Source organism: Anabrus simplex, chromosome 1, assembly GCF_040414725.1.
Source record: "Anabrus simplex isolate iqAnaSimp1 chromosome 1, ASM4041472v1, whole genome shotgun sequence".
Taxonomy (NCBI): Eukaryota; Metazoa; Arthropoda; class Insecta; order Orthoptera; family Tettigoniidae; genus Anabrus; species Anabrus simplex.
The window spans coordinates 718,256,470-718,280,834 of NC_090265.1; the positions used below are offsets into that span (position 1 = coordinate 718,256,470).

General features: G+C 41.5%; 1 protein-coding gene across 1 annotated transcript in view; it reads right to left on the minus strand.

Moving 5' to 3' along the window:
* LOC136856792 (noggin-2-like) overlaps positions 1-21,339 on the minus strand; it is a 114,750-nt gene extending 93,411 nt beyond the window's left edge. The window contains exon 1 of the mRNA XM_067134906.2: positions 21,270-21,339. Coding sequence (XP_066991007.1) covers positions 21,270-21,339 — 70 coding nt within the window. The remainder of the gene's footprint in view (positions 1-21,269) is intronic.
* Between the last annotated feature and the right edge of the window lie 3,026 nt (positions 21,340-24,365).

The window sequence follows — 24,365 nt, forward strand, 5'->3', positions numbered from 1 at the left end:
GAATTAACCACCTTGCCATTGAAACCTTTACCTACTATGTCACCCGGGTTTAGTAGCTTGCCTCATCCATTGGCAATGTTGCTCAGAGGTATCTCTAAGTTTTCCGTTAATACCACCAGTGACGTAATTTCATTTTTAAGATTTCTAGTTGAATTTCAGGATCATGCCCTTGTTTTTTCTCTTTCTCCATGTCAAATTTTGCAAATTATCTATCCGTATGCTATTGGTATTCTCTCTGATAAAATCGTAAGAGCCATTGCCGAGCAATCATCTATTGAGGATTTCCATGCCCACTTGCTAGCTAACTTCATCCCTGCTAGGGCCAGGTCCTCCCTTATTCAGAAGTACTATTATCGGGTACAGCGCTTGGATGAAAACTTGGCAGATTTCATCCAAGATATTGAGTTTTATACTAGGGTGTTTGCTCTTCATTTCCCTGAGGATCAGATTGTACAAGCTATTGTGGAAGGGATCTCACCACCCTACAGGTCATATTTGTGTTTCGCGGCGTGCCCGCAAACTTTCTCGGAACTTGAAGCATTGGCCGTCTCTGCGGAAGGAGTTAGATACGCCGATTCTTTGCGTGTAGCGAAAGAACCCCCGCCTTCCTTTAGTAATACTCGGCCTCCACCTCGCCGATCAGTCACCCCTCGTAAATGTTATGCTTGTGGGTCGCCTGACCACCTGCGCAATAAGTGTCCACTGATCAAGTCGAGTGGGACAAGTAATGGGGCTGGTTCATCACAAGGCTGTTTTAAATGTGGGGCTTTCTCACATATTGCCAAGAATTGCCCAAATTCGAATAGCACCCCCTCCTCCTCAACTTCTGGTGCAAATTCCACCTATGCCAATAATAAAAAGTGACTAGTGGCTTCGGCTGAGTCGACAAATCCATCTTCCCGAGACTCAGCCCCTAGTAAACAGGTTGTAAATTCAGGGAACGAGCAATTTTCAAATGCATCTTTTGAATGCCCCAAAGAGTGTCTTAGGATTGCGGCGGATTCCCCCGCACCTATTCCTTTTCTTAAGATTGAGTTAAATAATGAGCCTATAACCGCTCTATTAGATTCAGGCAGTGTCTGTTCGATTATTTCGGCTGAATGGTATTCTAAATTGAAATCTGTTTGTAAACTACCTGACTATGTCTCATCTCCTGTTCTATATGTTTCGGCTAATTCATCTCCATTAGAAATTCTAGGTTCCTTACTGGTCAAAATTCGTATTTTTAAATTTACATGGAAAACCAAACTGTTTGTGGCTAAGCACTTGTCTTGCCCCATCATACTGGGAGCGGACTTCATTTCTCACACTGGTCTTGTGCTCGATCTTCAGAGTAAGTCGTGCACATTCAAATTTGCGTCCAATTGTAACATTCCCTTGTTAAAGTGTAATTCTGTATCATGTTCATCTATTTCGCCTACCCAGGATGAGATGTTGTTAGACCTTAGACATCTACCTGAGGAGCAGGCTGATAGTATTCGCAAATTGTGTCAGTCCTTTCCAGAGGTGTTCTCTGATACTCTTGGTGTTACTGACCTTATTGAATACAAAATTGAGGTCACGGATTCGATTCCTGTCCGTTTTCCACCTTATAGGCTATCTCCACCTAAAATGAAGGCTCTGAAAGAAATTATCGATCAGATGTTGAAGGATGGTATTATTAGGCCCTCTAAGTCAGCGTATTCTTCGCCTATTTTTCTAGTCCCGAAACCCCAAGGGGGCTTCAGGCCTGTCATTGATTACAGGGCTCTCAATCGGAAGGTGGTGTTACAATCTGTGCCCCTTCCCGACCTTCATTCTTGTTTTTCATGGTTTCGTAAGGCCAAGTTCTTTACTATCTTGGACTTGAATCAGGCCTATAATCAAATTCCCCTTGCCGAAGAGTCTAAACACCTTACAGCGTTTGCCACGGACTGGAATTTATATGAATACAACCGCGTGCCTTTCGGGCTCCCCACGGGAGCAGCTGTACTCACTAGGCTGCTAGATAGGGTCTTCTCCGACATCAAATTTGAATACTTGTACCACTACTTGGATGATGTCGTCGTATTTTCGGAAACCTTCGAAGAACATCTAGATCATCTGCGAGAAGTTCTCAATCGCCTTCGTAAGGCTGGGTTAACTGTCAAGTTGTCCAAGGTTGCCTTTGCTAAGCCCTCTATGTCATTCCTAGGGCATATTCTGTCACCTGATGGTGTTGCAGTCGATCATTCGAGAACACAGGCCATCCGTGATTTTAAACCTCCCAAGGACATTAAAGGTATCGCCAGGTTTATTGGTATGGTGAATTTCTTCAGAAAGTTCATTCCTAACTTTGCTAATAGAGCGGCGCCCTTGAACCTTCTTCGTAGGAAAGGCATCAAATTCGAGTGGGGACCTTCTCAACAAGCCGCTTTTGAAGATCTTAAATTAGCTCTCTGTAATGCCCCTGTACTTGCTATGCCTGATTTCTCGAAGAAATTCATCGTCCAAACTGACGCGTCGTCGTCAGCAGTAGCTGCAGTCCTTCTTCAAGAGACTGAACTAGGGAGGCGACCCATCGCCTATGCATCTAGGACCTTGTCGGCTCAAGAAGCCAAGTATTCCATCTATGAGCTCGAAGGTTTGGCAGTTTTATTCGCCTTAGAAAAGTTCCGTCTCTATCTGGAACACGTCAAATTCGACCTGGAGACAGATAATCAAGCCTTAAGCTGGGTCTTAGGTAGGCCGCGTCGTACTGGTCGTATAGCCCGTTGGGCCATCCGTATTTCTGCCTTCCAATTCGATGTCAGGCATATCAGAGGTACCGAAAATGTTGTTGCTGATGGACTCAGTCGTATGTTTTCTAACGACGTCGAGACCCATGAACCGGTCGACAGTTCGTCACCTCCCGAGTCCATACCATCTGGTGTTAATGCCATCTTAACAGATGCTCCCATTCTTTTTAGGGATATTGAGAAATACCAACGTGAAGATCCGACGCTGGCTCCGATAATGGAAACCCTTTCTTCTGGGGAACATGTCGTCCCCTATGTTCTGAGGAATGGTGTTTTATGTTGCCCTTCGAGGCATGACAAGATGATGAAGGTTGTCGTTCCAGCTGTTCTTGTGCCTATGATCTTCAAATTCTATCATGAGATCCCATTGGGGGGGAATCTGGGAATATTTAAAACTCGTGAAAAGATTCGTGAAATGTTCAACTGGAAAGGTATGGACGGTGAAATCCGTGAACTTGTAAAAGCTTGTAAAGCTTGTTTGCTCAGTAAACCCACCATGTCCACCAAGGTAGGCCTTTTGTCTTCGCATCAAGCGTCGCGCCCCATGGAACGCCTGTATATTGATTATGTAGGACCCTCCCCCCGTCAAAGGGAAATGCTAACAAGTTCATCTTTGTATGCGTAGATGGCTTTACTAGATTTTCTTGGTTATTTCCGACTAAGCTGGCTACCGCTCAGTCTACCATTACTTGCTTAAATTCTATTTTTGCTTCTTTTGGTCCGTGCCAATATATTGTATCTGATAATGCTAAGGCTTTTACATCTAATTTATTTCGTAAATTCTGTTTTGACTTGTCCCTCTCTCATGTAACTACTTCTGCTTATTACCCTCAACCATCTCTGGCTGAACGAGTTAACCGTAATCTCAGGTCCGCACTTATTGCCTATCATCATGAAGATCATTCCAGCTGGGACACGTCCCTGCATTGGTTAGCTTTTGCTTTGAATTCGGCGGTTCATGAATCACATAAATTTACTCCAGCCTCGTTGATGTTCAAGTTTGTTCCCAACACGCCGCTCTCTAACCTCTGGTCTCTGAGTGACATTCTACCCGAGACAATAGATCCGGACAACATTAAAGATCTTTGGAAGAAGGCTAAAGCCAATCTTAAAGTGTCTCATGAAAAGGTTAGGGAAAGGTATGATCGTGGACGGAGACCCACCCCTTTGAAGGTAGGTGACCAAGTTATGGTCAAGAACTTTGTTCCCGCGGGCAAGCTTGCCCCCAGATTTCATGGGCCTTGTATCATTCTCGATTTTCTTACGCCGGTTACATTGTTAGTAAGCAATCCAGCCACCGAGAGGATATTTAGGGTTCACCTGTCCCAGGTGAAACCGGTGTAAATTTTGTGTCAACTTGCTTCATATAATTTGATAGGAATATGAAGGTTATATATATATATATATATATATATATATATATATATATATTTTTGAGTTTCCACTCTTAAGGCATTCTGCTCCTCCTATAATATTTTGTTTTATATGTAAGCCTTTTGTAAAACCTTCCCCGATCCGTTAATCTGCCATTTTGTCCTTACCATGGCCATTACCACGCTCCCGTCTCCTGCTATACACACTGTGGCTTGCTTATATTAAATACCATGGATTTCTGCACGCTGCTGGCCCCTCAACCTCTCCAACAAGCCTGCGCCCTCAAAAAATGATGATAGTCCAACAATTCTGCCGCCTAGCTTTAATGTTTCAGTGCCCCCGCAGCCGCGCGGCGCTGTGCCGCGACTGGGTTTGAGGATGGGCCCCCTCGACCCCAGCGAGGACGACATGTGCACGGCGAGCCGGAGCTCTCCTCCCGGCCAAGGCTGACGTGCGGCGCACGACCTGCTACTTGCCCGCAGCCTGTATATCTTCACCGCGGGCGCGGCGTGTTTCAACACCACTGCTCCCCTCATGGTGCGGGCGAGCGGTATCTCAGGGTACTTGAGGGGTCCGAGCGGCCTCTCCTGGACGCAAGCGGCAACGGCCGATCTGGCCATTCAACTTAGTCTACATCAACTACATGGACATTCCAGTTCGACATTACTACCTTCTCTTGGATTTTTCTGCAATACCTGGTGGACTTAGAAATTTTTTTTCTCAACTTTAAAAACTAAAGTTTATCTTCTGAATTCAACTTCTACAAGCATAAAGACTTTACTTCACCTGCAAAAACAAAATTTTGAAACTGAATCAAACCATATTAAGAAAATCTTAAAAATACTTCTGCAATTAATCTCCACATCTACATCAAAACTTGGACCTAGTTTTCAAACAAATTTCATGTGTCACCCCTGGAGGAACTTTTTGGGGGGGGGGGGAGGTCTGTACCGGGCGGTACACCTCCACGCCGCTAATTTAAAAGGTGCGCCAGTTGAAAATCCTCTGCTGGAGGAAGTCTGAACTTTATTGACGGTATTAATTTTCTACTTTCTCAGAAGATGTCACTACCTGTAAATTTTGGAGTTTTAGAACTGTGTCATTTTTTATGTGTTTTTGTTTTGCTTGAAGTAAGAAGTGTGAACTTTCTCTTCTAGAGGACACTACTGAAGAACTACAATGGTGCACCCTAGTGCGAAGAAAAAGAACTGTTCTTTGGAGAAAATTTTATTTCAAAAGTTTGTTCTTTGTTAAATTTCTTTCAGTCATTGGTTAAGTTGGCAATATTACCCCTTTCTTTCCCCTTGTTTTAAATCTAGCCAATCCCGAATTTCTGAAATTAATTTTCCACCAATAATGTGTTTCTTCTTCATCTGGTGTAGGGGTTTCTCTTTATTCTCCAATAAAGTGATTGTGGGTGGGTGTTCTCATTCCCCTAACGCCTAGAACCTTCCGCGAGAGTATATAAACTGCTGATTTTAGGGTCTCTGCGCCACTTCTGTTCCATCTTTCTGTGTGTAAAGTACATAGCAGAGGGCGGGAAGCGCCTCTTTCTTCGGCAGCGGTCAACAACAAGGTAATGGCCAATTAATAACTTCTTTCTTTACTAGCTCAGCAGTTTAACTCTCGGGGCGGGTCCGAAGCTTTTTCCGTTATGTAACCTTTCTTAAAATGTAAAGAAACTTGTATCTATTTCATCTCTTAAACTGCATATCGGGATAGAGAGTGCTTAACCCTCTCGAGCTCCCAATCATATTGTTTTGAGGTGAACTTATTTTTCTCAACCTATTCTTCGTTAATATAATGTAAATTGTTCTTTTCTGAAGTCACCTCTGTAGTATGGGATTAGCCCTTGCATTAACGGCCTAGTGCCAAGTAGGTTTTAAATAAAGTGTATTAGGAGTGCGGAGAGCCTCCTTTCAAGTTGGTATTTTAGAGGCCATATAATTAACCTTTTCTCACTTAATAGGCCTCAGTAGATTGGGTATTTTACCCCTGTGTTTATGTCCGTTGAGGACAGCTTGAAGGTGGAGTTTGGTGTGGCCTGGGAGAGGCTTAAAGTTGAGAGTGAGTGGCTCTTTTGAAAATTGAGTGTTGTATGCCTCGTGGAGGCTTTTCAGTGTAATTTGGAGCAGGGGCTCCTAGGCATGAATGGGGTTTTCTGCCCCTCTGTTGAAACTTGCGTTTGGGGTAAAACTGAGCTGATTGCCCAAGCATTGTGAAGTCAGGGCGCGAAGCCCAAATCCTGTAAATATTGTAACTACCCTTTGGACTTGCTACTTTGTACCTGCCATGCTTGTTATTTCTTTATTTTTGAAAAGAAAATATAACCTTGTTACATTTTAAATTAATTTTACTTTCGTAGCTTGAGACCCGTTCACACCCGCACCTTCTTTCACCTCTACCTACCGCTAAAACACGGTAACAAAACCAAAACCTATCCTCAAATATTTGTTAATTCTGACATACAATGCATAACCTTCTCCGTAACGTTCTATTTCTCGCGTATATACGTTCGTTTGCGTGAGTACAGCCTAACACTTTGAGACATTTTCTTGCGATTTTATCCATTTTCTGGTCAACTGGAACATTCACATCATACACACTGACAGAAAACATGCAGCCAATTACCACTACTATTTATTACAAATATAAATTATTTCTGTACCTCACTGTTTCCACTCCATGAACACTGCAGCTTTCCTGGACCTCTTACAGGAAGTTACACCAGTATGGAGTAGGTCTGCTCTCTTTGAAGCACTTTGTTGAATACACAAGTCGGTGTGAATTTTGGAAAAGTTATTTAAAAATATATTCACCCAAATATATATACACTGTCCGGCCAGGTCTTCCAATTTTTCCCGCAGTCACAAATGATTAGGGAATCTGCCAACTGCATTGACTCCAAAGCCAAGGATTTTGTGACACACTTAGGATTGTCTGAGTTTAGAAATACCATCTTATAACTTATGTATCTGACACTAACACACAAAATACTTTGTACACCTCAATTCCAAGTTCTATTGACATGTCTGATGGATACCTTAAGCCCCCTCGATTTAGGAAATTCAGATACCGGTATCTTACTTCTGGAGGTAATTCATAAATAAGATCTGAATCTGTCAGAAGATAAGATTTGCATAAATCACACTGCTGTGTGATACTAATAATTTCTTTATTTTTTAATAATTTATCATTATTATTATTATTATTATTATTATTATTATTATTATTATTATTATTATTATTATTATTATTATTATTATTATTATATTTTTTTCGTCGCAACGACACAGATACGTCTTACGATGACGATGGGACAGGACAGGTCTAGGAATGGGAAGGAAGCGGCCGTGGCCTTAATTAAGGTAGAGCCCCAGAATTTGCCTGGTGTGAAAATGGGAAACCACGGGAAACCATCTTCAGGGCTGCCAACAGTGGGGTTCGAACCCACTGCCTCCCGAATTCCGGATACTGGCCGCAGTTAAGCGACTGCAGCTATCGAGCTCGGTGATACTCATAAATAAGACTTGCATTTTCAAATACACCGAATTTAGATTAGCCGTAGGTCTGATTACATAAAAATATAGGGCCTACCTAATGTTACCCATGTTTATGACTAGGGACGGGAATTTGCCTACTTGCCTATTTTATTCCTGTGTTCAGAAACGTAGGCTTTTGAGATATCAATCCGTTTTAGGGTTCTTTAAGCCAGGTTTCGTTGGTTTTATTGTGCCTATAAATGCCTATTTCAGGAGTTTGTGCCTATTTGGAGTATAATTGCCTATTTGATGCCTTTTTAATCTATTTTAAAGAAGCCGATTTTCTTCCGGTTCATTACATTGTATTTGATGTGCTCGACAGTATTATCTTCTCATTTCTCAAGGTCTGTTTACCCCACGAACAAAAACGGGAATTCTTGTAAGTCACCAGAAATAGTTCCTGGGAAATTTCGGTCAGGAGAAACAAGGAACAATTTGACCTCGAAGCCTTCAACCCCTCCACCCTTCTAAGACATATGCGAGAACCAATCAACGTCGAACCCTTATACCTCCTTCTCGATATGAACTGTTGTACGCGTACGCTTTATCTTCAGAACGTGTTGTGATTTATTGTGAAGAAGAAGTGTGTCTGTGGCAACGCCCAAAGAAAAATCACCGGACGAGTTGGCTGTGCGCTTAGGGGCGCGCAGCTGTGAGCTTGCATCCGGGAGATAGTGGGTTTGAGCCCCTCTGTCGGCAGCCCTGAAGATGATTTGCCATTTTACACCAAGCAAATGCTGGGGCTGTACCTTAATTAAGGCCACGGTCGCTTCCTTCCCATTCCTAGGCGTTTCCTATCCCATCGTCGCCATAAAACCTATCTGCGTCGGCGTGACGTAAAAAATTGTAATTGCACTGGCTGAATTGATGGATCACAGAGGATCCTAATTTCACTACGGATGGAAAGGTAGTCTTCTGCCAAGCTTGTTGTAACGAGGTAAGTTCGTTTGTTCCTTGTATCTTTTTTGGTGACTGAACTACGATTGCATTTCATTGTAGCATTTATAGGCCTATTAATTTACGTATTGTGGAAAGTTGTTTTGTTGCAATGCTGTAGTCGTAAATTTTCAATAATTCATACTGATAACATGTAAATAATCATTTAACTACTGAATGAGGAGTTAGAACGCCGGTGGTCTCTTGTGACAGAGTGGATAAAAATTAAAAATCGGTGTTTTGAACTCTGATTCAATTCCCGTGAAAATAGACATTTACAACTGAAATATTTTCTCTCTTTCTTAATCTGTTTACCCTCCAGGGTAGGTTTTTCCCTCGCACTCAGCGAAGGATTTCGCCTCTACCGTCTCAAGGGCAGTGTCCTGGAGCGTGAGACTTTGTGTCGGGGAATACAACTGGGGAGGAGGACTAGTACCTTGCCCAGACGGCCTCATCTTCTATGCTAAAAAGGGGCCTTGTGTAGGCATGGGAAGATTGGAAGGGACAGGCAAAAAAGAGGGAAGGAAGTGGCCGCGTTTTTAAGTTAGGTACCATCCAGGCATTTTCCTGAAGGAGAAGTGGGAAACCACAGAAAACCACCTCGAGGATGGCTGAGGTGGGAATCGAACTCACCTCTACTCAGTTGACCTCCCAAAGCTTAGTGGACCCCGTTCCAGCCCTCGTGCCACTTTTCAAATTTCGTGGCAGAGCGGGGAATAGAACCCGGGCCTCCGTGTGCGGCGGCTAATCACGCTGACTACTACATCACAGTAGCGGACTACAAATGAAATGTAATTTTTAAAAATCATGAGTAACTTTCACCAGCGCTATGTGTAGGCTCTAGTGAACTCTATTACGATTCCGCTAAGCCTTCGCGAAACGTAGGGGGAGTTGGCCGTGCGGTTAGGAGCGCGAATCCCACCGTCGGCAGTCCTGAAGATGGTTATCCATGATTTCCCATTTTCACACCAGACAAATGCTGGGGCTGTACCTTAATTAAGGCCACGGCCGCTTCCTTCCAATTCCTAGGCGTTTCCTATCCCATCGTCGCCATAAAACCTATCTGCGTCGGTGCGACGTAAAGCAACTAACAAAAGAAAAAAAAAGCATGGGTTGAAGATCGAATGTGGTGCAGCTAGGACGATGTCACAGAAGCTAGACATACAGTACAAGATGGCACGGCTTGGACGATATCACAGCGTGTTTAACAAGGCTACAAAGACTATCTCTACAAGACCAGGTCAGTGAAAAGACTGTTCGTCTGGATTGGTGAGGTACGGTGTGCTGGTGGTTGGGGAGGGGTGAGGTGCGTAAGCTCGAACATCCCATCTAGAGTTTTGCTAAATTGCGACAAAAAGTAAGTTTATGGGCGCATGCCACGACAATTTCAAATCACGCGGTTTTCTCATTTTCAACGAGGGTGGCAGCCTTGTGGGCACATATGATGCAGGATCTATTGTAGACAACAGAAAATATTCTTCATGTCAGCTGACCCGGCTGATCAAAGCCGGCCAATAGCAACATATGAAATGTTCACAAATCTGAGATTTATAGTGCCTCCGTTTTAATTCGTCTATATAAGTAAGACTACTGCTAGAGGCAGCTTGGTGAGTCTCTGGGAAGCATATAGGAAGGTCACCTCTAAATTCCCTTGTTCCTACTTTAAAGTTTTGTACTTCTAGAAACATCACCTCTAATAGCCTTTCTCTTTTTTATGAAACAAATACATATTTATACTGTCCGACTCGTTGGCTAAATGGTCAGCATACTGGCCTTCGGTTCACGGGGTCCCGGGTTCAATTCCCGGTCGTGTCAGGGATTTTAACCTTAATTGGTTAATTCCACTGGCTCTGTGGTTGGGACGTGCCGGTCGCCTAATAGGCCGTCTACGAGAAAAAGACCCGCACCAGGCCTCTCCGCAGGCCATACGGCATTATTTTTATACTAACCATTATTGCCAATTAGCCTAGCTGTAGAAATATAAGACCATTGTAATTTAAGTCAATTTTATTATTTTTCAGATCAAATGTGAAAAGATACCATATAGATCAACATAGAAATACTGCGATGCATTTGACACGAGTACAGAAAGCATTGTCATCGCAGCTTTCCTACCAGTCCACTGTGAACAGCGATCAACAACAATTTTCTATAGACCTGTGCACTACAATGGTGGGAGCTAACATCCCCCTGCATAAACTGGTGCATCTTCAAACTTCAAAAAGCTGCCGGGAGCAATTACCGAGTTGGAGACGAGTGGCTTTCCCCCAGTAGAGTCATTTAGGGTTGTGGAAGAAGTCAGGAGAAGTTTTGACCGAACCTCTGGGAAGGTAGCCGCTGTCAGCAAAAAGTTCCATAAGAGTCCTGCAAAAGAATCCATGATGGAAAAGCCCCAGGGACTCTGAACTTTGGAGCGTGGGCTAGCGACCACGAGGTCCTTAGCTGAGTCCTGGCATTGCTTCAACTTACTTGTGCCAGGCTCCTCACTTTCATCTATCCTACCCGACCTCTCTTGGTCAACTTTTGTTCTTTTCCGACCCTGACGCTATTACGTTTGCGAGGGCTAGGGAGTCTTTCATTTTCACGCCCTTCGTGGCCCTTGTCTTCCTTTGGCCGATATCTTCACTTTTCGAAGTGTCGGACCCCTTCCATATTTTCCCTCTGATTAGTGTTATATAGAGGATGGTTGCCTAGTTGTACTTCCTCTTAAAACAATAATCACCACCACCACTCCATGATGGAAAACGACGGTAAAAGTAGCCAGGGTGCTACGAGGTGAGGTAGAAGAAGCAGTGAAGTTTTGTCCAATCACTTCCTGTGATGTTGAGAGATTTCTCTTCTTTTTCTTCTTTTCCTTCTTCTTCTTCTTCTTCTTAATCTGCTTACCCTCCAGGGTTGGTTTTTCCCTCGGACTCAGCGAGGGATCCCACCTCTACCGCCTCAAGGGCAGTGTCCTGGATCTTCAGACTCTGGGTAGAGGGATACAACTGGGTAGAATGACCAGTACCTCGCCCAGGCGGCCTCACCTGCTATGCTGAAGACGGGCCTTATGGAGGGATGGGAAGATTGTAGGGGACAGGCAAGGAAAAGAAAAGGAAGCGGCCGTGGCCTTAAGTTGGGTACCATCCCGGCATTTACCTGGAGGAGAAATGGGAAACTACGGATAACCACTTCCAGGACGGCTGAGGTGGGAATCGAAACCACCTCTACTCAGTTGACCTCCCAAGGCTGAGTGGACCCCGTTCCAGCCCTCGTACCACTTTTCAAATTTCGTGGCAGAGCTGGGAATCGAACCCAGGCCTCCGGGGGTGGCAGCTAATCACACTAACCACTACACCACAGACTCTCTGTAGGAAACACTCTGCCTGATAGGAGAACAAGATTGTTACCGGAAAACATTGAAACGTTGCTTGTTGTAAATTCCTTTTATAGTACAGTAATTGAACGTGTTATTAAATTATACAAGTATTTTTCATGCCTATTTTGTTGCCTATTTTACACGTTAGTGCCTATTTACATGCCTATTTTGACTAATTTAGGAGCCTATATGCCTGCCTATTTTAACTGTTTTTAGTGCCTATAATTCTCGTCTCTATTTATGACATAATAAAAGAAATTAACTCACCATCTGGACGGGACACTCTTATTTCTCTCAGGATGTGATTTTCAGGAAAGTGCTTGATACACACAACTGTATTGTGGTTAACTATTAAATTCCCCCTGGGAATAGCCTTCTTCCATAACTTAACTCGTTCTTCATCAGAAGGAAACACTAATACCGGAGTGTACTCTCCTTGTTTATAATTGGCTTTGCAGCCAGGCACACAGCAACTCTTAGGCATGGTGATTTCCCTCACTGATCATCTTAATTCAAGTACCGTATATACAATTCGTGGTTAATAATAAAACACAGAATGCACTAACTCAATTAATTTTACACTATAAATATAACTGTACACAAATAAACTACAAAATTAAAACACTGAAGAATGAATCTTCTTAACCTATGGCTTCATATAAATACACGCTCACACTAAGTTTTCTTCACTAATTAACGACTTTCCACTTAATAATGCAGTCGATGACGACTCATTCTCCCATGCATCTGAGTGAACACGCGGCCATCGTTAAAAATGTCAATAAAACTGCGAAAATCTATGTTTAACTCTACTAACTCATGTGCTAAACTTCCCCCCTAACGATCAGCTGATTGCTTTCCCGCGCTCGTTACAGTGCGGCCTGGACATCATGAAGGCAGTGCTACTGGTTAATGAAATGACGTCACCGTAGGAGCAAAGCAACTGAGCCCTGAGCGTGCGACACGCAAATCAGTACGAAACTCATAACAAGAGCAAACATTACAGTTTCTGACAACTCATAGCAGGTCATACAGATTACTGCTGTTATAAGATGGATAAATTGTACAGAATGGTTTTCATTATTTATAATACGGATAAGGCGCAAATTTAATATGTGAATATCTGACGGTGCAGTGGCCAACGCTTGAAATTTTTTAACATTTCCAAGTTCCTCCATAGTTTAAAGAAGGTCACGCGCACTCAGATCTGTAAACATAAATATTTAGAGATTAGAAATGTTGGTAATATTAAATGTTGGCAGTAAAAGCTTAGGAAATGGAACTACCGTATGTTAACATACGATATACCGACACACTTCCGACTCATTGGCTGAATTGTCAGCGTTGAGGCCTTCAGTTCAGAGGGTCCTGAATTCGATTCCCGGCCGGGTCAGAAGTTTTAATCGCGTCTGATTAATTCTTCTGTCCCGGAGACTGGGTGTTCGTGTTTGTCTCAACATTTTCCTCTTTATATTCATACGACATATTACACTACCAACCACCACAGAAACACGCAGTAGTAATTACATGCCTCCATATAGGGTTGGCGTCAGGAAGGGTATCCGGCCGTAAACATGGCCAATTCATATGTGCGACACAGTTCGCACCCGCGACTCCACATCTGTGGGAAAAAGCGGTAGAATAGGGAGAAGAAGATACTGACACACTTCGACAGGTATCGAGTTTAAAGCTAACACTTATTATAGCAGCAGCAAAAGTAAGTACATATTCGAAGCCATGCATAGATGTTTCTACTTTTTTAAATTACAGAATGTGAAAGAAGAAGAAGACTGTGGAACTGACGATTTTTTTAAGAATACCGTACTTGTGCACTTACCGGGCTACTACTGTAAATGCTACCGGGAAGGATTTTTGTATGTACTGCATCGGTTTTCAAGATCTTAATTATTTATTTATTTATTTATTTATTTATTTATTTATTTATTTATTTATTTATTTATTTATTTATTTATTTATTTATTTATTTATTTATTTATTTATTTATTTATTTATTTATTTGTCATAAGTCTGTACAGATTTCTCCTTCATTTTCACAGGCACTATACATATGTGTATATAAATGCCTGAACGAGTTTTTTTAATGAATGATTCCATGACTAAATTAAATTGTCATGCATGCATGAATAAAGGAATGAACGCTTCTCTCCCAGTCACGGATAGCCACCAACCGAGGAGAGAGCATTCGATTCGCAGAATAAATGCATAGATGGGATTATGCATAACTACTGCCCGGTCGTGTTATCCACCCCTAGTGAGGAAAGGGACCACATTCCCAGGGATAACACGCCCGGCCCTTTCTCTTGAGGCCCAAACGGAAGACCCCGCCTGATCTAATAGCTGTCAAACACTAATTTCTCAACATTCCCTAATTTCTGCAAGGCACACGTAAGCGGAAATCCCGCTCCCCATGTGCCCCCTCCCTTTCTTCTTTCTCTGTTGCATTTGTGGACACTCTACATATTCGATTGGGATAGGCCCGTCCTATCCCGTCATACTTCGGTTATATCCTTACAAAAGTGCATGAATGAATGAATGAGTGAATGAATGAATGAATGAATGAATGAATGAATGAATGAATGAATTATTTAACTATGATTCCCTGCCTATATTAGTGCCTCCTTGCACAGGGGGATCACCATTCCACGTGCAAGGGCTACGCATACGATTTTATCTACATGAATGGATGAAGAAATGAAGCAAATTAATTAATGATTCCCTAACGGTATTGAGGAAACATGTATGGATGGATTTATGAATGGGTATATGAATATTCATGCATGCATGAGAGGGGAGAAGACTCATCACTCCCAGTACGGATAACCAGTAACTGGGGAGAGAACCCTTGTTTTGAATTAAATAAATGATTGAATGAATGAATATTAAATGGGGAATGAGTAGTGAGTGAATGTTATCAACCTACAGCTACGGATCGCCAGCAGCTGAGGAAGAAACATTATATCCATTGGGCCCTGTCTCATTACAAACAGTTTAACAGTTAATTACGTTATGGCTTACTAACATATCGACTTTACAGTGCTACTTATACTAATATTCCTTTTACTACATATCACTGTTGGCAAATTATTAACTAACCGGTTTGTAACACAATCATCCATCCGTAATCTGTCCTACCCTCATTGTAGGCTCTTTCAACACTCTTCTACATGAATTTCTAATTACAATTAACAGATTACTGAGATTACCAGGCTTATACCATTCTTTGCTTATCGTCTTAATAACCCTATAGCCATCCTCATCCTCATTTATCATTTATTGTTCCTTGCTATTCGAAAATTTCCTTCCCACCGCTATGGTTTCTTTATTTGATTTCAACATGTGAAATTCTTTTCTGTTTTCACCACAGAGAAGGCACCTTGTTGCATCCTTCACCCTAACCCATCCCTTGTTTTTGTAAATTCCCATCATCCACCATATCAAACCCAGGATTTCTCTTCTATTTACACTTACAATATTTATGTTCATATCCTGCCTTATCCTATTAAACTCTGTGAGGGTCGCCTTGCTTCTACACTCGGATACCAACCACTGTCTTTGAATATCTCTGAGTCGTCTAATGATTAGTTTATTCGTTAACCTTTCCAACCTCTCCCAACTCCCGTATCCCAACCTGTCTAATATACTTCTGATTTTTGTTAACCAATATTCTCCCTGGATATTTTCTCTCTGATGTTGATATGCGATCTGCAGAAGCTCGCCACCCTCTCTTCCTTTCAGTCTCAACAGATATTTCAAAATTCTCTTAAGAATATCTACTTGGATATTTTTTTCACATATTAATCTTACTCCACAATTTGCTGTACAATTTGGTAACCCATTACAAATTTACAGAACTTACTTATAACCTGGTTCAGCATCTCACACTCTTTCTCTACACCCCCTAGCTCAGCTCCATATAGCATTCGATTTTTTACTACGGCTTGCAGGACATTTCTCGGAATCTTATAATCTATATATTGGGAATTTATTTTCAAGAATTCTAATCACTGATAATTCTGCAAGACCCTTCCATTTTGCTTGTTTTATTTGATGGACCCACTTCCCGTTATTTGCTATATATATTCCCAGGTACTCTAATCTATTTGTGACCTCCACTTGACATCCATCTATCGTCAATTGTTCATTTTTCGCTCGCTTACAGCCTTTCTTACAGATCAGAACTTTCGTCTTGGAAATGTTAATTTTTAATGACCATTTTTTAGCAAACTCTGTCACAGCATTCATGCTCTTTTGGATGCCTCTGGCCGTTAACGTCATCAGCAGGACATCGTCCGCGAAAATTAGTTCTGGTATTCCTTGATTTACTAAAACTGGACTCATCCACTTATCACCTCCATGTCCATTTAATATACCGTTTATAATTTAAAAAAATAAATAGGAGATAGCTTACATCCTTGTTTCAAACCCAATCGAGATTCTATTTGACCACATGCTACCCCATCACCTACCCTAATACTGCATTGCACCCTTCGATAAACCCGCTCCAATGCTTGTACCATCTTACTAGATAACCCTAATAGGCGTAATTTCGCGACCAATGCGCCCCTGCTGACTGTGTCAAAAGCCTTTTCAAAATCTATAGCCGTTGTATATAGTCTTCCTGCTTTCGGTTTTATATACTTATCTATTATTGTTTTTACAATCGTGATGTTATCTATTGTTCTTCTGCGTTTCCTGAAACCACTTTGATATCTCAAGAGGATGGAGAATTCTTCCGCCCATTTCATCAGTATATTTGCCAGAATTCCTATATATAATTTACTTAGGGAGTCCAATAGTGTTATACCTCTATAGTTACTTGGATTACTTCTCTCCTCACGCTTCTTGCAGATTGGACATATCATACCTGTCTGCCATGCCTTAGGAAACTCCAAAGAATCAAATATCCTATTGAACAATTTTACTAGTATTTCCAGCATTTGTTGACTTTTTACTGCTTCTTTCCAAAATTCACTAGTTATACCAGTGAGGCCCCCCACTTTCCTACATTTGGCCTTTCTAGTCATTTCTAAAACCTCACATTCTGATATTTCTTCATCTAAGCAGGGGATACAAATCTCTAAACCCCTCGAGATATCCATACATGTTCTATTATTTATCCAAGTATCGTGTCCTCCTAGCAATTTATTAAAATAATCAACTCAGACTCCATTAGCAATTTTAACATTGGAATATACTCTCTCTCCTCTACTTATTTTGTTAATTCTATTCCATATCTTATCACTTTGATTATTCTTACAGTCTATGTTTATTAATTTTGCCTCCTCCTGTTGCCATGTCCTCTTTTGTTCTACTAACAACACTTTATATTCCTTTCTTAGTATATAATAATGTGCCCGAACCTCAGGCTCCCCCTCTTTTCTATACGCCTTTAGGGCTCTAATCACCTCCAATTTCTTTGTTTTACACACATCATTATACCATTCTTTTATTTTATCTTTATTATTATTCTGCTTTCTTTTCACGCGAGCTACAGTTTTAAAGGGTTTCTCTACCAGTTCTACCGCTAGGTCCACCTTACTATTCAATAACGCTACATCTATTCCACTCTTAATTATCTGGAATTATTCTCCCTTTAAATATGACTCTAATCTTTTTGGGGTATTCTCGCACCACTTATATTTATTAATGATCCTATTATTATATTTTTTTTTTACAGTGTTACGTTCCTCCTGTTCTTTCTCATACACTTCTAGGGTAACAGATACCGGGGAATGATGTGTTTCGGCCCATTCTAAGATCTCTATTTCCTTTACCATCTCTAAGATATCTCCTGTACACACAACCAAATCAATTACACTACCTCGCTGCGCTGTGATATATGTTAGCTTTCCCGTTTCATCTCCCCGCCACCATCCATTTAGAATATATAAATTCTCTGCGGCACATAGTTATAGTAGTTTATGCCCATACACATTACGTTCTTTATCCCGACTGTTTCTGCTACCTATCATTGGCTCTATTCCTTCTTTACTATATGCTGGAATTGACTCTCCAATTCGTGCGTTCCAATCTCCCAACATAATGATTCGTGCTTCTTCATAGTTACCTCTCATTAAGTTAATCTCCTCTGTTAAATCCTCAAAAGAGTTCACATTCGTATATGGTGACCCCATCGGATGGTTGTATATAAAGGCTATGCATATATCTCTCTGCTTACTCTCTTCCAGTTTAAGTTTGATCCAAATGACATCTTGCATATCGTTAGGCAATTCTTCTATCTGACTACTAAACTCTTCCTTTATCAGAAGTGATATTCCTCCCGGAATTCTCCCTTGAGTCCCTCGTTTTCTTTTTATTACACTTCTCGTAACATACCCCTTCCATGTTAAGATCTTTCCTTCGGGCATCCATGTTTCTAAAAAAGCAAATATTTCAAATTTTTCCACAAGCTCAGACACTCCATCATTCCCCAGTTTACTTAATAAACCTTCTATATTAACAAAACCAATTCTTAATTGCTAGTTGTTTCGCTTTCCTGTTATCAGAGACACTTCCTGTTTTGTTACATGCGTTTATTGTTTTATCAATTTGTACTATACTTCCATGAGGAGAACTATAAATTTCCCCTAGCTTCTTTCCTTGCCGTTTATTACCTTTTCCATCTGAAAGCACCCCCTTCTTAGTCCGTAAGTCTTTCAAGCTCTGTCCATGCTTCTTTTTCTTATCCTCCGGTGTCTTGCTGCTACCGGAGTAGTACACGAGCTATTTCCCGATTCCTCATCAGGTGTTAAACATTTACTTACAGGTTGTCTCTCCGTACTGGTGGCAACGCCCTCACTCTCAGTAGGTGTCAGCAACCTTGACGACACGAGCTCTGCTCCTGTTTCCTGCACGTCATCATTCCCTCTTCCGTGTTGCGCTGGTACCGCACTTCCTTCTCACGTCAAGGCTTCCAGCTGGGATGGCGTGTAGTTCTTTCTCCAACCATCGCCTATGATGAATAGTCTCTTGCCTCGAATAAACGCTGTAAGGCCCTCTCTTCTAGCTCTCCCCATGTGAAATCGTAGGATTCTCATCTCCCCCCTTTCTTCAATTCCCAGGTCTCTCTGGATCCAGACTTCCGTCCCTTTTAAATTCCTGGCATTCCGAAGAATTTGGTATGTTTTTATTCCAGATACCAATAATGCACTTTAATCGGCCTGTTCCCTTGGGTTCTTCCTATTCTCTGCATGTCGTCCACATCGGATTCCGTGCAATTTACTTTCACTCCTAGCGTGAACACTTCCAAAACAGCATCTAGTAATGCCAGTTTGTCCTCGCTTCTATTCTCCTTGATCCCATGTATGACCAGGCATCTGCTACGTTGGGCAAACACTGATCTCCGGTGTTCCTTAGCAATTTCCATTTCTTCCTGGTATTTATCCAGAGATTCTTTTATACCTGCCATATCACCCCGAATATCTTAATTGTGTGCCATAATGAGCTCCCTCGTTGTGTCTGTTTGGCTGACCTCTTTTATCACCTCCTTGATCTTTGCTATATCTTCCCAATTCAGTGGCCCAGGGTTGTTTTCACTGCTTCCAATTACTAATAACGCAGCAATCACTAACGATGCCAGCACGATTTCAGAGTATTTTATATCACATTTTAAACCCCATACCTGATATTTTATTCGATTGTTCCATCGACAGGTGACCGCTCGGTAGAGCTCTATGCTTATTCCCATTTCGCTTACGCCACAACACTCAGCACTCGGCACACACGTCTGCTCCGTTTGCATGGCTCCATTCGACTGATGTTTTCAAGATTTTGTTGGGAGGGAAATGCAGCAATTCTGCTCTTAAATCACGAACATAACTGGCTTCCGTAAAATGCCGCGAACATACGGTAGATATAGCTACATTGAAGACATCCTTCCTTGTATATGCTTGTATCCAAACTTTTTGCAGGTCTGAAGCGTTAGGAAATGAATTATACACCATATATCTTCCTTTCGTCTTTCTGCTGTATGATAGACAGTCAGTTACTGCATATCTAGGCATTGTTGTCAGTATTTCGAACAGTTTTCATCAGCTATAACACATTTAAGAAATTTCATTCACACTCGACGTATCGCAAAAAAAAAAAAAAAAAAAAAAAAAAGCCCACGCAAATATCTACACTACAGTGATACTATGAACGGGCAGAAATTTCACTTCAGCTACTATTATAATGTTCACGCAACTAACGAAACGAAAATAAGTTCACCTCGCTGCACGAAACACAGCAACTTATCAGAGACCTCACAGAAACGAACTACGATACACACACTACGCAAAATACAGCAGACCACTATTCAAACCAATTGAAATATTCGGAAAGAAATTACATGTAGATATTACGTGGAAATCGCTTCCTATGATGACGTCACGAGCAAGACTAACATCTACTGCGCTACCAGTCTGGCCCACCCGTGCAACAAGCCCTGTTTCTCTAAATATAATAATAAATTTATTGCAACAAAATGGTCATAATATATACACTTAAATACACTTAGAAATGCATTAATAATAATATGCAATCAATGTGTGCAGAACATCATCAGTTATTTACACAATTGTGTCAAGCTTCCTTTTCTATGGGCACGTTCGATGGCATGGTACATATCGCATCGTTAGTCGAAGAAGACACATATGCAGCCTGGCCCTGCCTTGTGAAATTACATGGTTCTGCACACCTTATGGCGGAACCCGTGTACGGCAAACCTGGTCACTGTATGCCTCAGATCATAGCCACCGCGCGTCCAATCCCTGTTTAACATCGCATCAGTGAGTAAAACTCGTCCCATATCAAAGCCGTCTTTGATTGCAGTTCTTGTAGCAACTCCCTGTAACTCCTTGTCGCTGAAAGTAACAATCTAATCTTATGTCTTCAATGAAGTACGTCTCCTTTGCAAGAACGTATACCAGTTTTGATTATGTATATTTAAAAACACATAGAACTATCTTCAAGAATCTAACCTTCAGACATTCCAGCTCTTGTAGTTGTATTTTTGAGAGATGTTCCTATATTAGCTCTAGACCATAATATGGCTGTTGGAACAACGTTCGTATTAAACAGAGCCATGGCTGTCCCCAAAGATAGCTGTGGAAGGTGTTTAATATCACTAATGCTTCGTATAGCTGCGATGAGTCTCTCGTTTAGGTGTATTGGGAAAGTTGTTCCTGTTCCTGTTACCTTTATTGTAATCCCCAGTTATTTGTATTGGTTGTTAATTCGTACCTTTTGTCCTTTACATAGGATATAATTCGGTTTTGTTCGCATTAAGGTACATTTTATTACCTTCTGCCCATTCCACGATTAAGTCCATGGCAACTTGTAGTTCGTCTTTACTCTCAGACGCAATAGCCATGTCGTCCGCATATGTACGTATGCGTTAACCTTCCGTATTTATTCTTGATTTCTTTGATTCCATCCTGTGTGAAGATATTAAACAGCAGAGGACTTAGTGCGTTCCCCCTGTAATACCCCATTTGTCTGCCGGACCCAACTTAATGTGCAGAGATTGTCACTTATTTGAATATAGTTCTCCGAAAGTATGTTGGTAACTAGCCTTGTGAGCCAGGTATGACCAACAATTTCCTCTAGTTTTCTAACAAGTTTCCGTCTATCTACTGTATCAAAAGCCTTGGAGTAGTCAATAAATATTACGAACATTTTGCCTTGGTTTTTTTGGTTGTTTCATGAATATCGTGCAGAAGGCATTCCACTGCCATCAGAGTCGATCTCCCGGCTCTAAATCCGAACTGTTCGTCAGGCAGAAGCGGGTCTGCTATTCTATTGATTCTCTGAATTGTCAGTTTGGTGAGAATCTTAAAAGCCGCTGATTCAAGAACCACTCCGCGATATGATTCCGGTTTGTTTACTTCTCCTTTCCCTTTATAGAGCATCTTAACGACTGATTTTCTCCATACGTTTGGAAGGTTTCCTGTTTCCAGACACTTGCTCATCAGTTCTAACCATACTGTTTCTAGGTAAGGGAGAGATGTCTTCAGATATTCGTTGTAGAGGCCATCTGAGCCTGCTGCCTTGTTAGATTTTGCACTTGAGATCACTTTCGTTACTTCTTCTTGAGTGAAAGGACTGCATGGTTTAACTTCCCCTTCCATTGTAGGTGTTAAGTCCCGTTTACATAGTATATTTTCCATGTACACCTCCCAGATCTCCATTGGTATGTCTGCTGGGAATCTTGGTTGGCGTGGACGCATTTCTTTGTACGGGTTTTCCTTTATTTCCTTCATCAGCTTCTGATAATGAGCTTCTATGTAACTGGCTTTCTTATCCTTCAAATGAGTTTTGTATGCCTTTCTAGCAGATTGGTATTCTGCTAGGTGGACGACGTCCATACTTTGTCTGGCTACTCGCATTTTCTTCAAAGTTGCCTGCCTTACTTGGAAGCACTCACTGTCGAACCTTTTTTTGGCTTTGCGGTTACCATTCCACGATTCCGTCGCTTCATTTATGTAGTCCTCTATCAGGACCACATTGCGCATGAAGAGTTTCTAACCACCTACCTACACGGAGTAAAAAGAGTTAACACTGGTTCACTCCTGCCTTACAGTTTTATGAACGCCTCACAGAGTAGACTCTGCTGGATAATTTTGTTTTATGAACGGAGAGTGTCAATTGGGAGTTGCAGAGTTACATTTTACGAATGCAGCGTTGTTATCAATCACCGGCCATCCTGTCACAACTCTCAATCCTATTCTCTTTGCTCTAAACTCTGTATGTCTGTCGCACCTTTTAGCGATATTTCTTTGTACGGGGCGGTAAAGTAAGGAGCCTCTCACGGTTCCGGTAATACTGCCAACCGAATGAAAATGAAATCTGAATTGAATCGATAATATGATCGATCGATATTAATTTTCTAAACGTTTATAATCTTAAGCCAACAACTGTGTCATACACACTTTATGTAACATTATATAACATTTCTCGATGCGAACCTTGTTCCCAGCATGAATTCTATAGTTTGGCTTTTGCTGTGTAAACAAAAACAGTACTAGTACGTAAAGTGTACGCCAGATGTCACACAGCGATGCATAAGCGATTTATAGTTTGTGTTTCAAAGGTTGCCAATATGAATCTCGAAGATGCCCGAGGTCGACCTATTCTAAACAAGGGTGTTCATCATTCTAGCTCGTTGGTGTTCATGTATCGCTAAAAGGTGCGCGTACAGTCGTTGCCTAAGAGATATACAAGGCCGGGACATAGCTACTAATTTGTCGCTGAAAAAGCGGCCCGACCGTGTTCACGATTTGGCCGCTAGATGTCAGGTTTCCGTTCTATTCTTGGCGGACTTTAACATTGTGATATGCGGAGTATTGTGATGCTATGTTGAATTTGTGCAATTTATTGTGAAAATTGTTTCTGTCGGTGAGTGTTTGTGAGGTTGAGAAGAAGGTGCACTGTTGTGTACCGGTACCTCTCTATTTCGGATGACACAAAAAAGCATGGAAATTGACGTTCCATAGTTTCCGTTCCGAGTGCAGTTTAAGGGAGAAATGGAAGCAAACTATTTCTAGGCAAAGTGATATAGTAGGATCTCTTTAGGTACCAAGCAATTCTTCTCATAAAACAGATTTCAGTGTAAGCACATCAATCAAATTTCCTTCTGTTTTCATTGTGTATCCTGTTCACAAACAGGAAAATGTCAAAAGCAGGAAGCGTACAGCTTCAAAAAATGATGTATTGCCATCAAAATTTAATAAAAGTTCCGATTCAGATAACGAAGAACATACCATTTCATACATCAGCCACAAACAAAAAAGGAGTATAAGTCTCGTTTCTATATCAAGGAAACTCTACAGGCCGGTCTCCACTGATTAACATTTAACACCAACATGTTAAATTTAACATGTTACAATTGACATGTATATTGTGTTTGTGTCTTCCAATTGACTTTACATGTTAACTCAGAATGTTGAGGTTAACACTTTTAACATGTCGGCGTGTTTTCCGCTCCAAGTGGAAAACATGTCAAGTCAATTCGTTGTTCGTGAGATGTTGGCACATCTTCGGCAACTTCCTTGCCGTTTCCTTGTCAACAGATAGCCAAACGACGCAACAACGTGCTTCTCGTGAAGTAGGATTATAGTTACAACGCTCTGCAACACTCATTCTCTTTGTTATAAGCTACAAATACAGTACCAGTACCAGTACGCGTACGCGTGTCGTTCTGTCTGCACTATACTAAAATTTATAGGCAGAAATGGAGTGGAGCAAGATTCCTTTGGGCTTAATTAATGATATAATAGAAAGGCCTTGTTTGTGGGATGTCTCATCAAAGGAATACAGAGACAAAGCGAAGAAAGCCGACAGTTTCCAGGAACTCTATATTATAATTATTCCCGCGAGTGCATCGAAAAAAAAACCTAG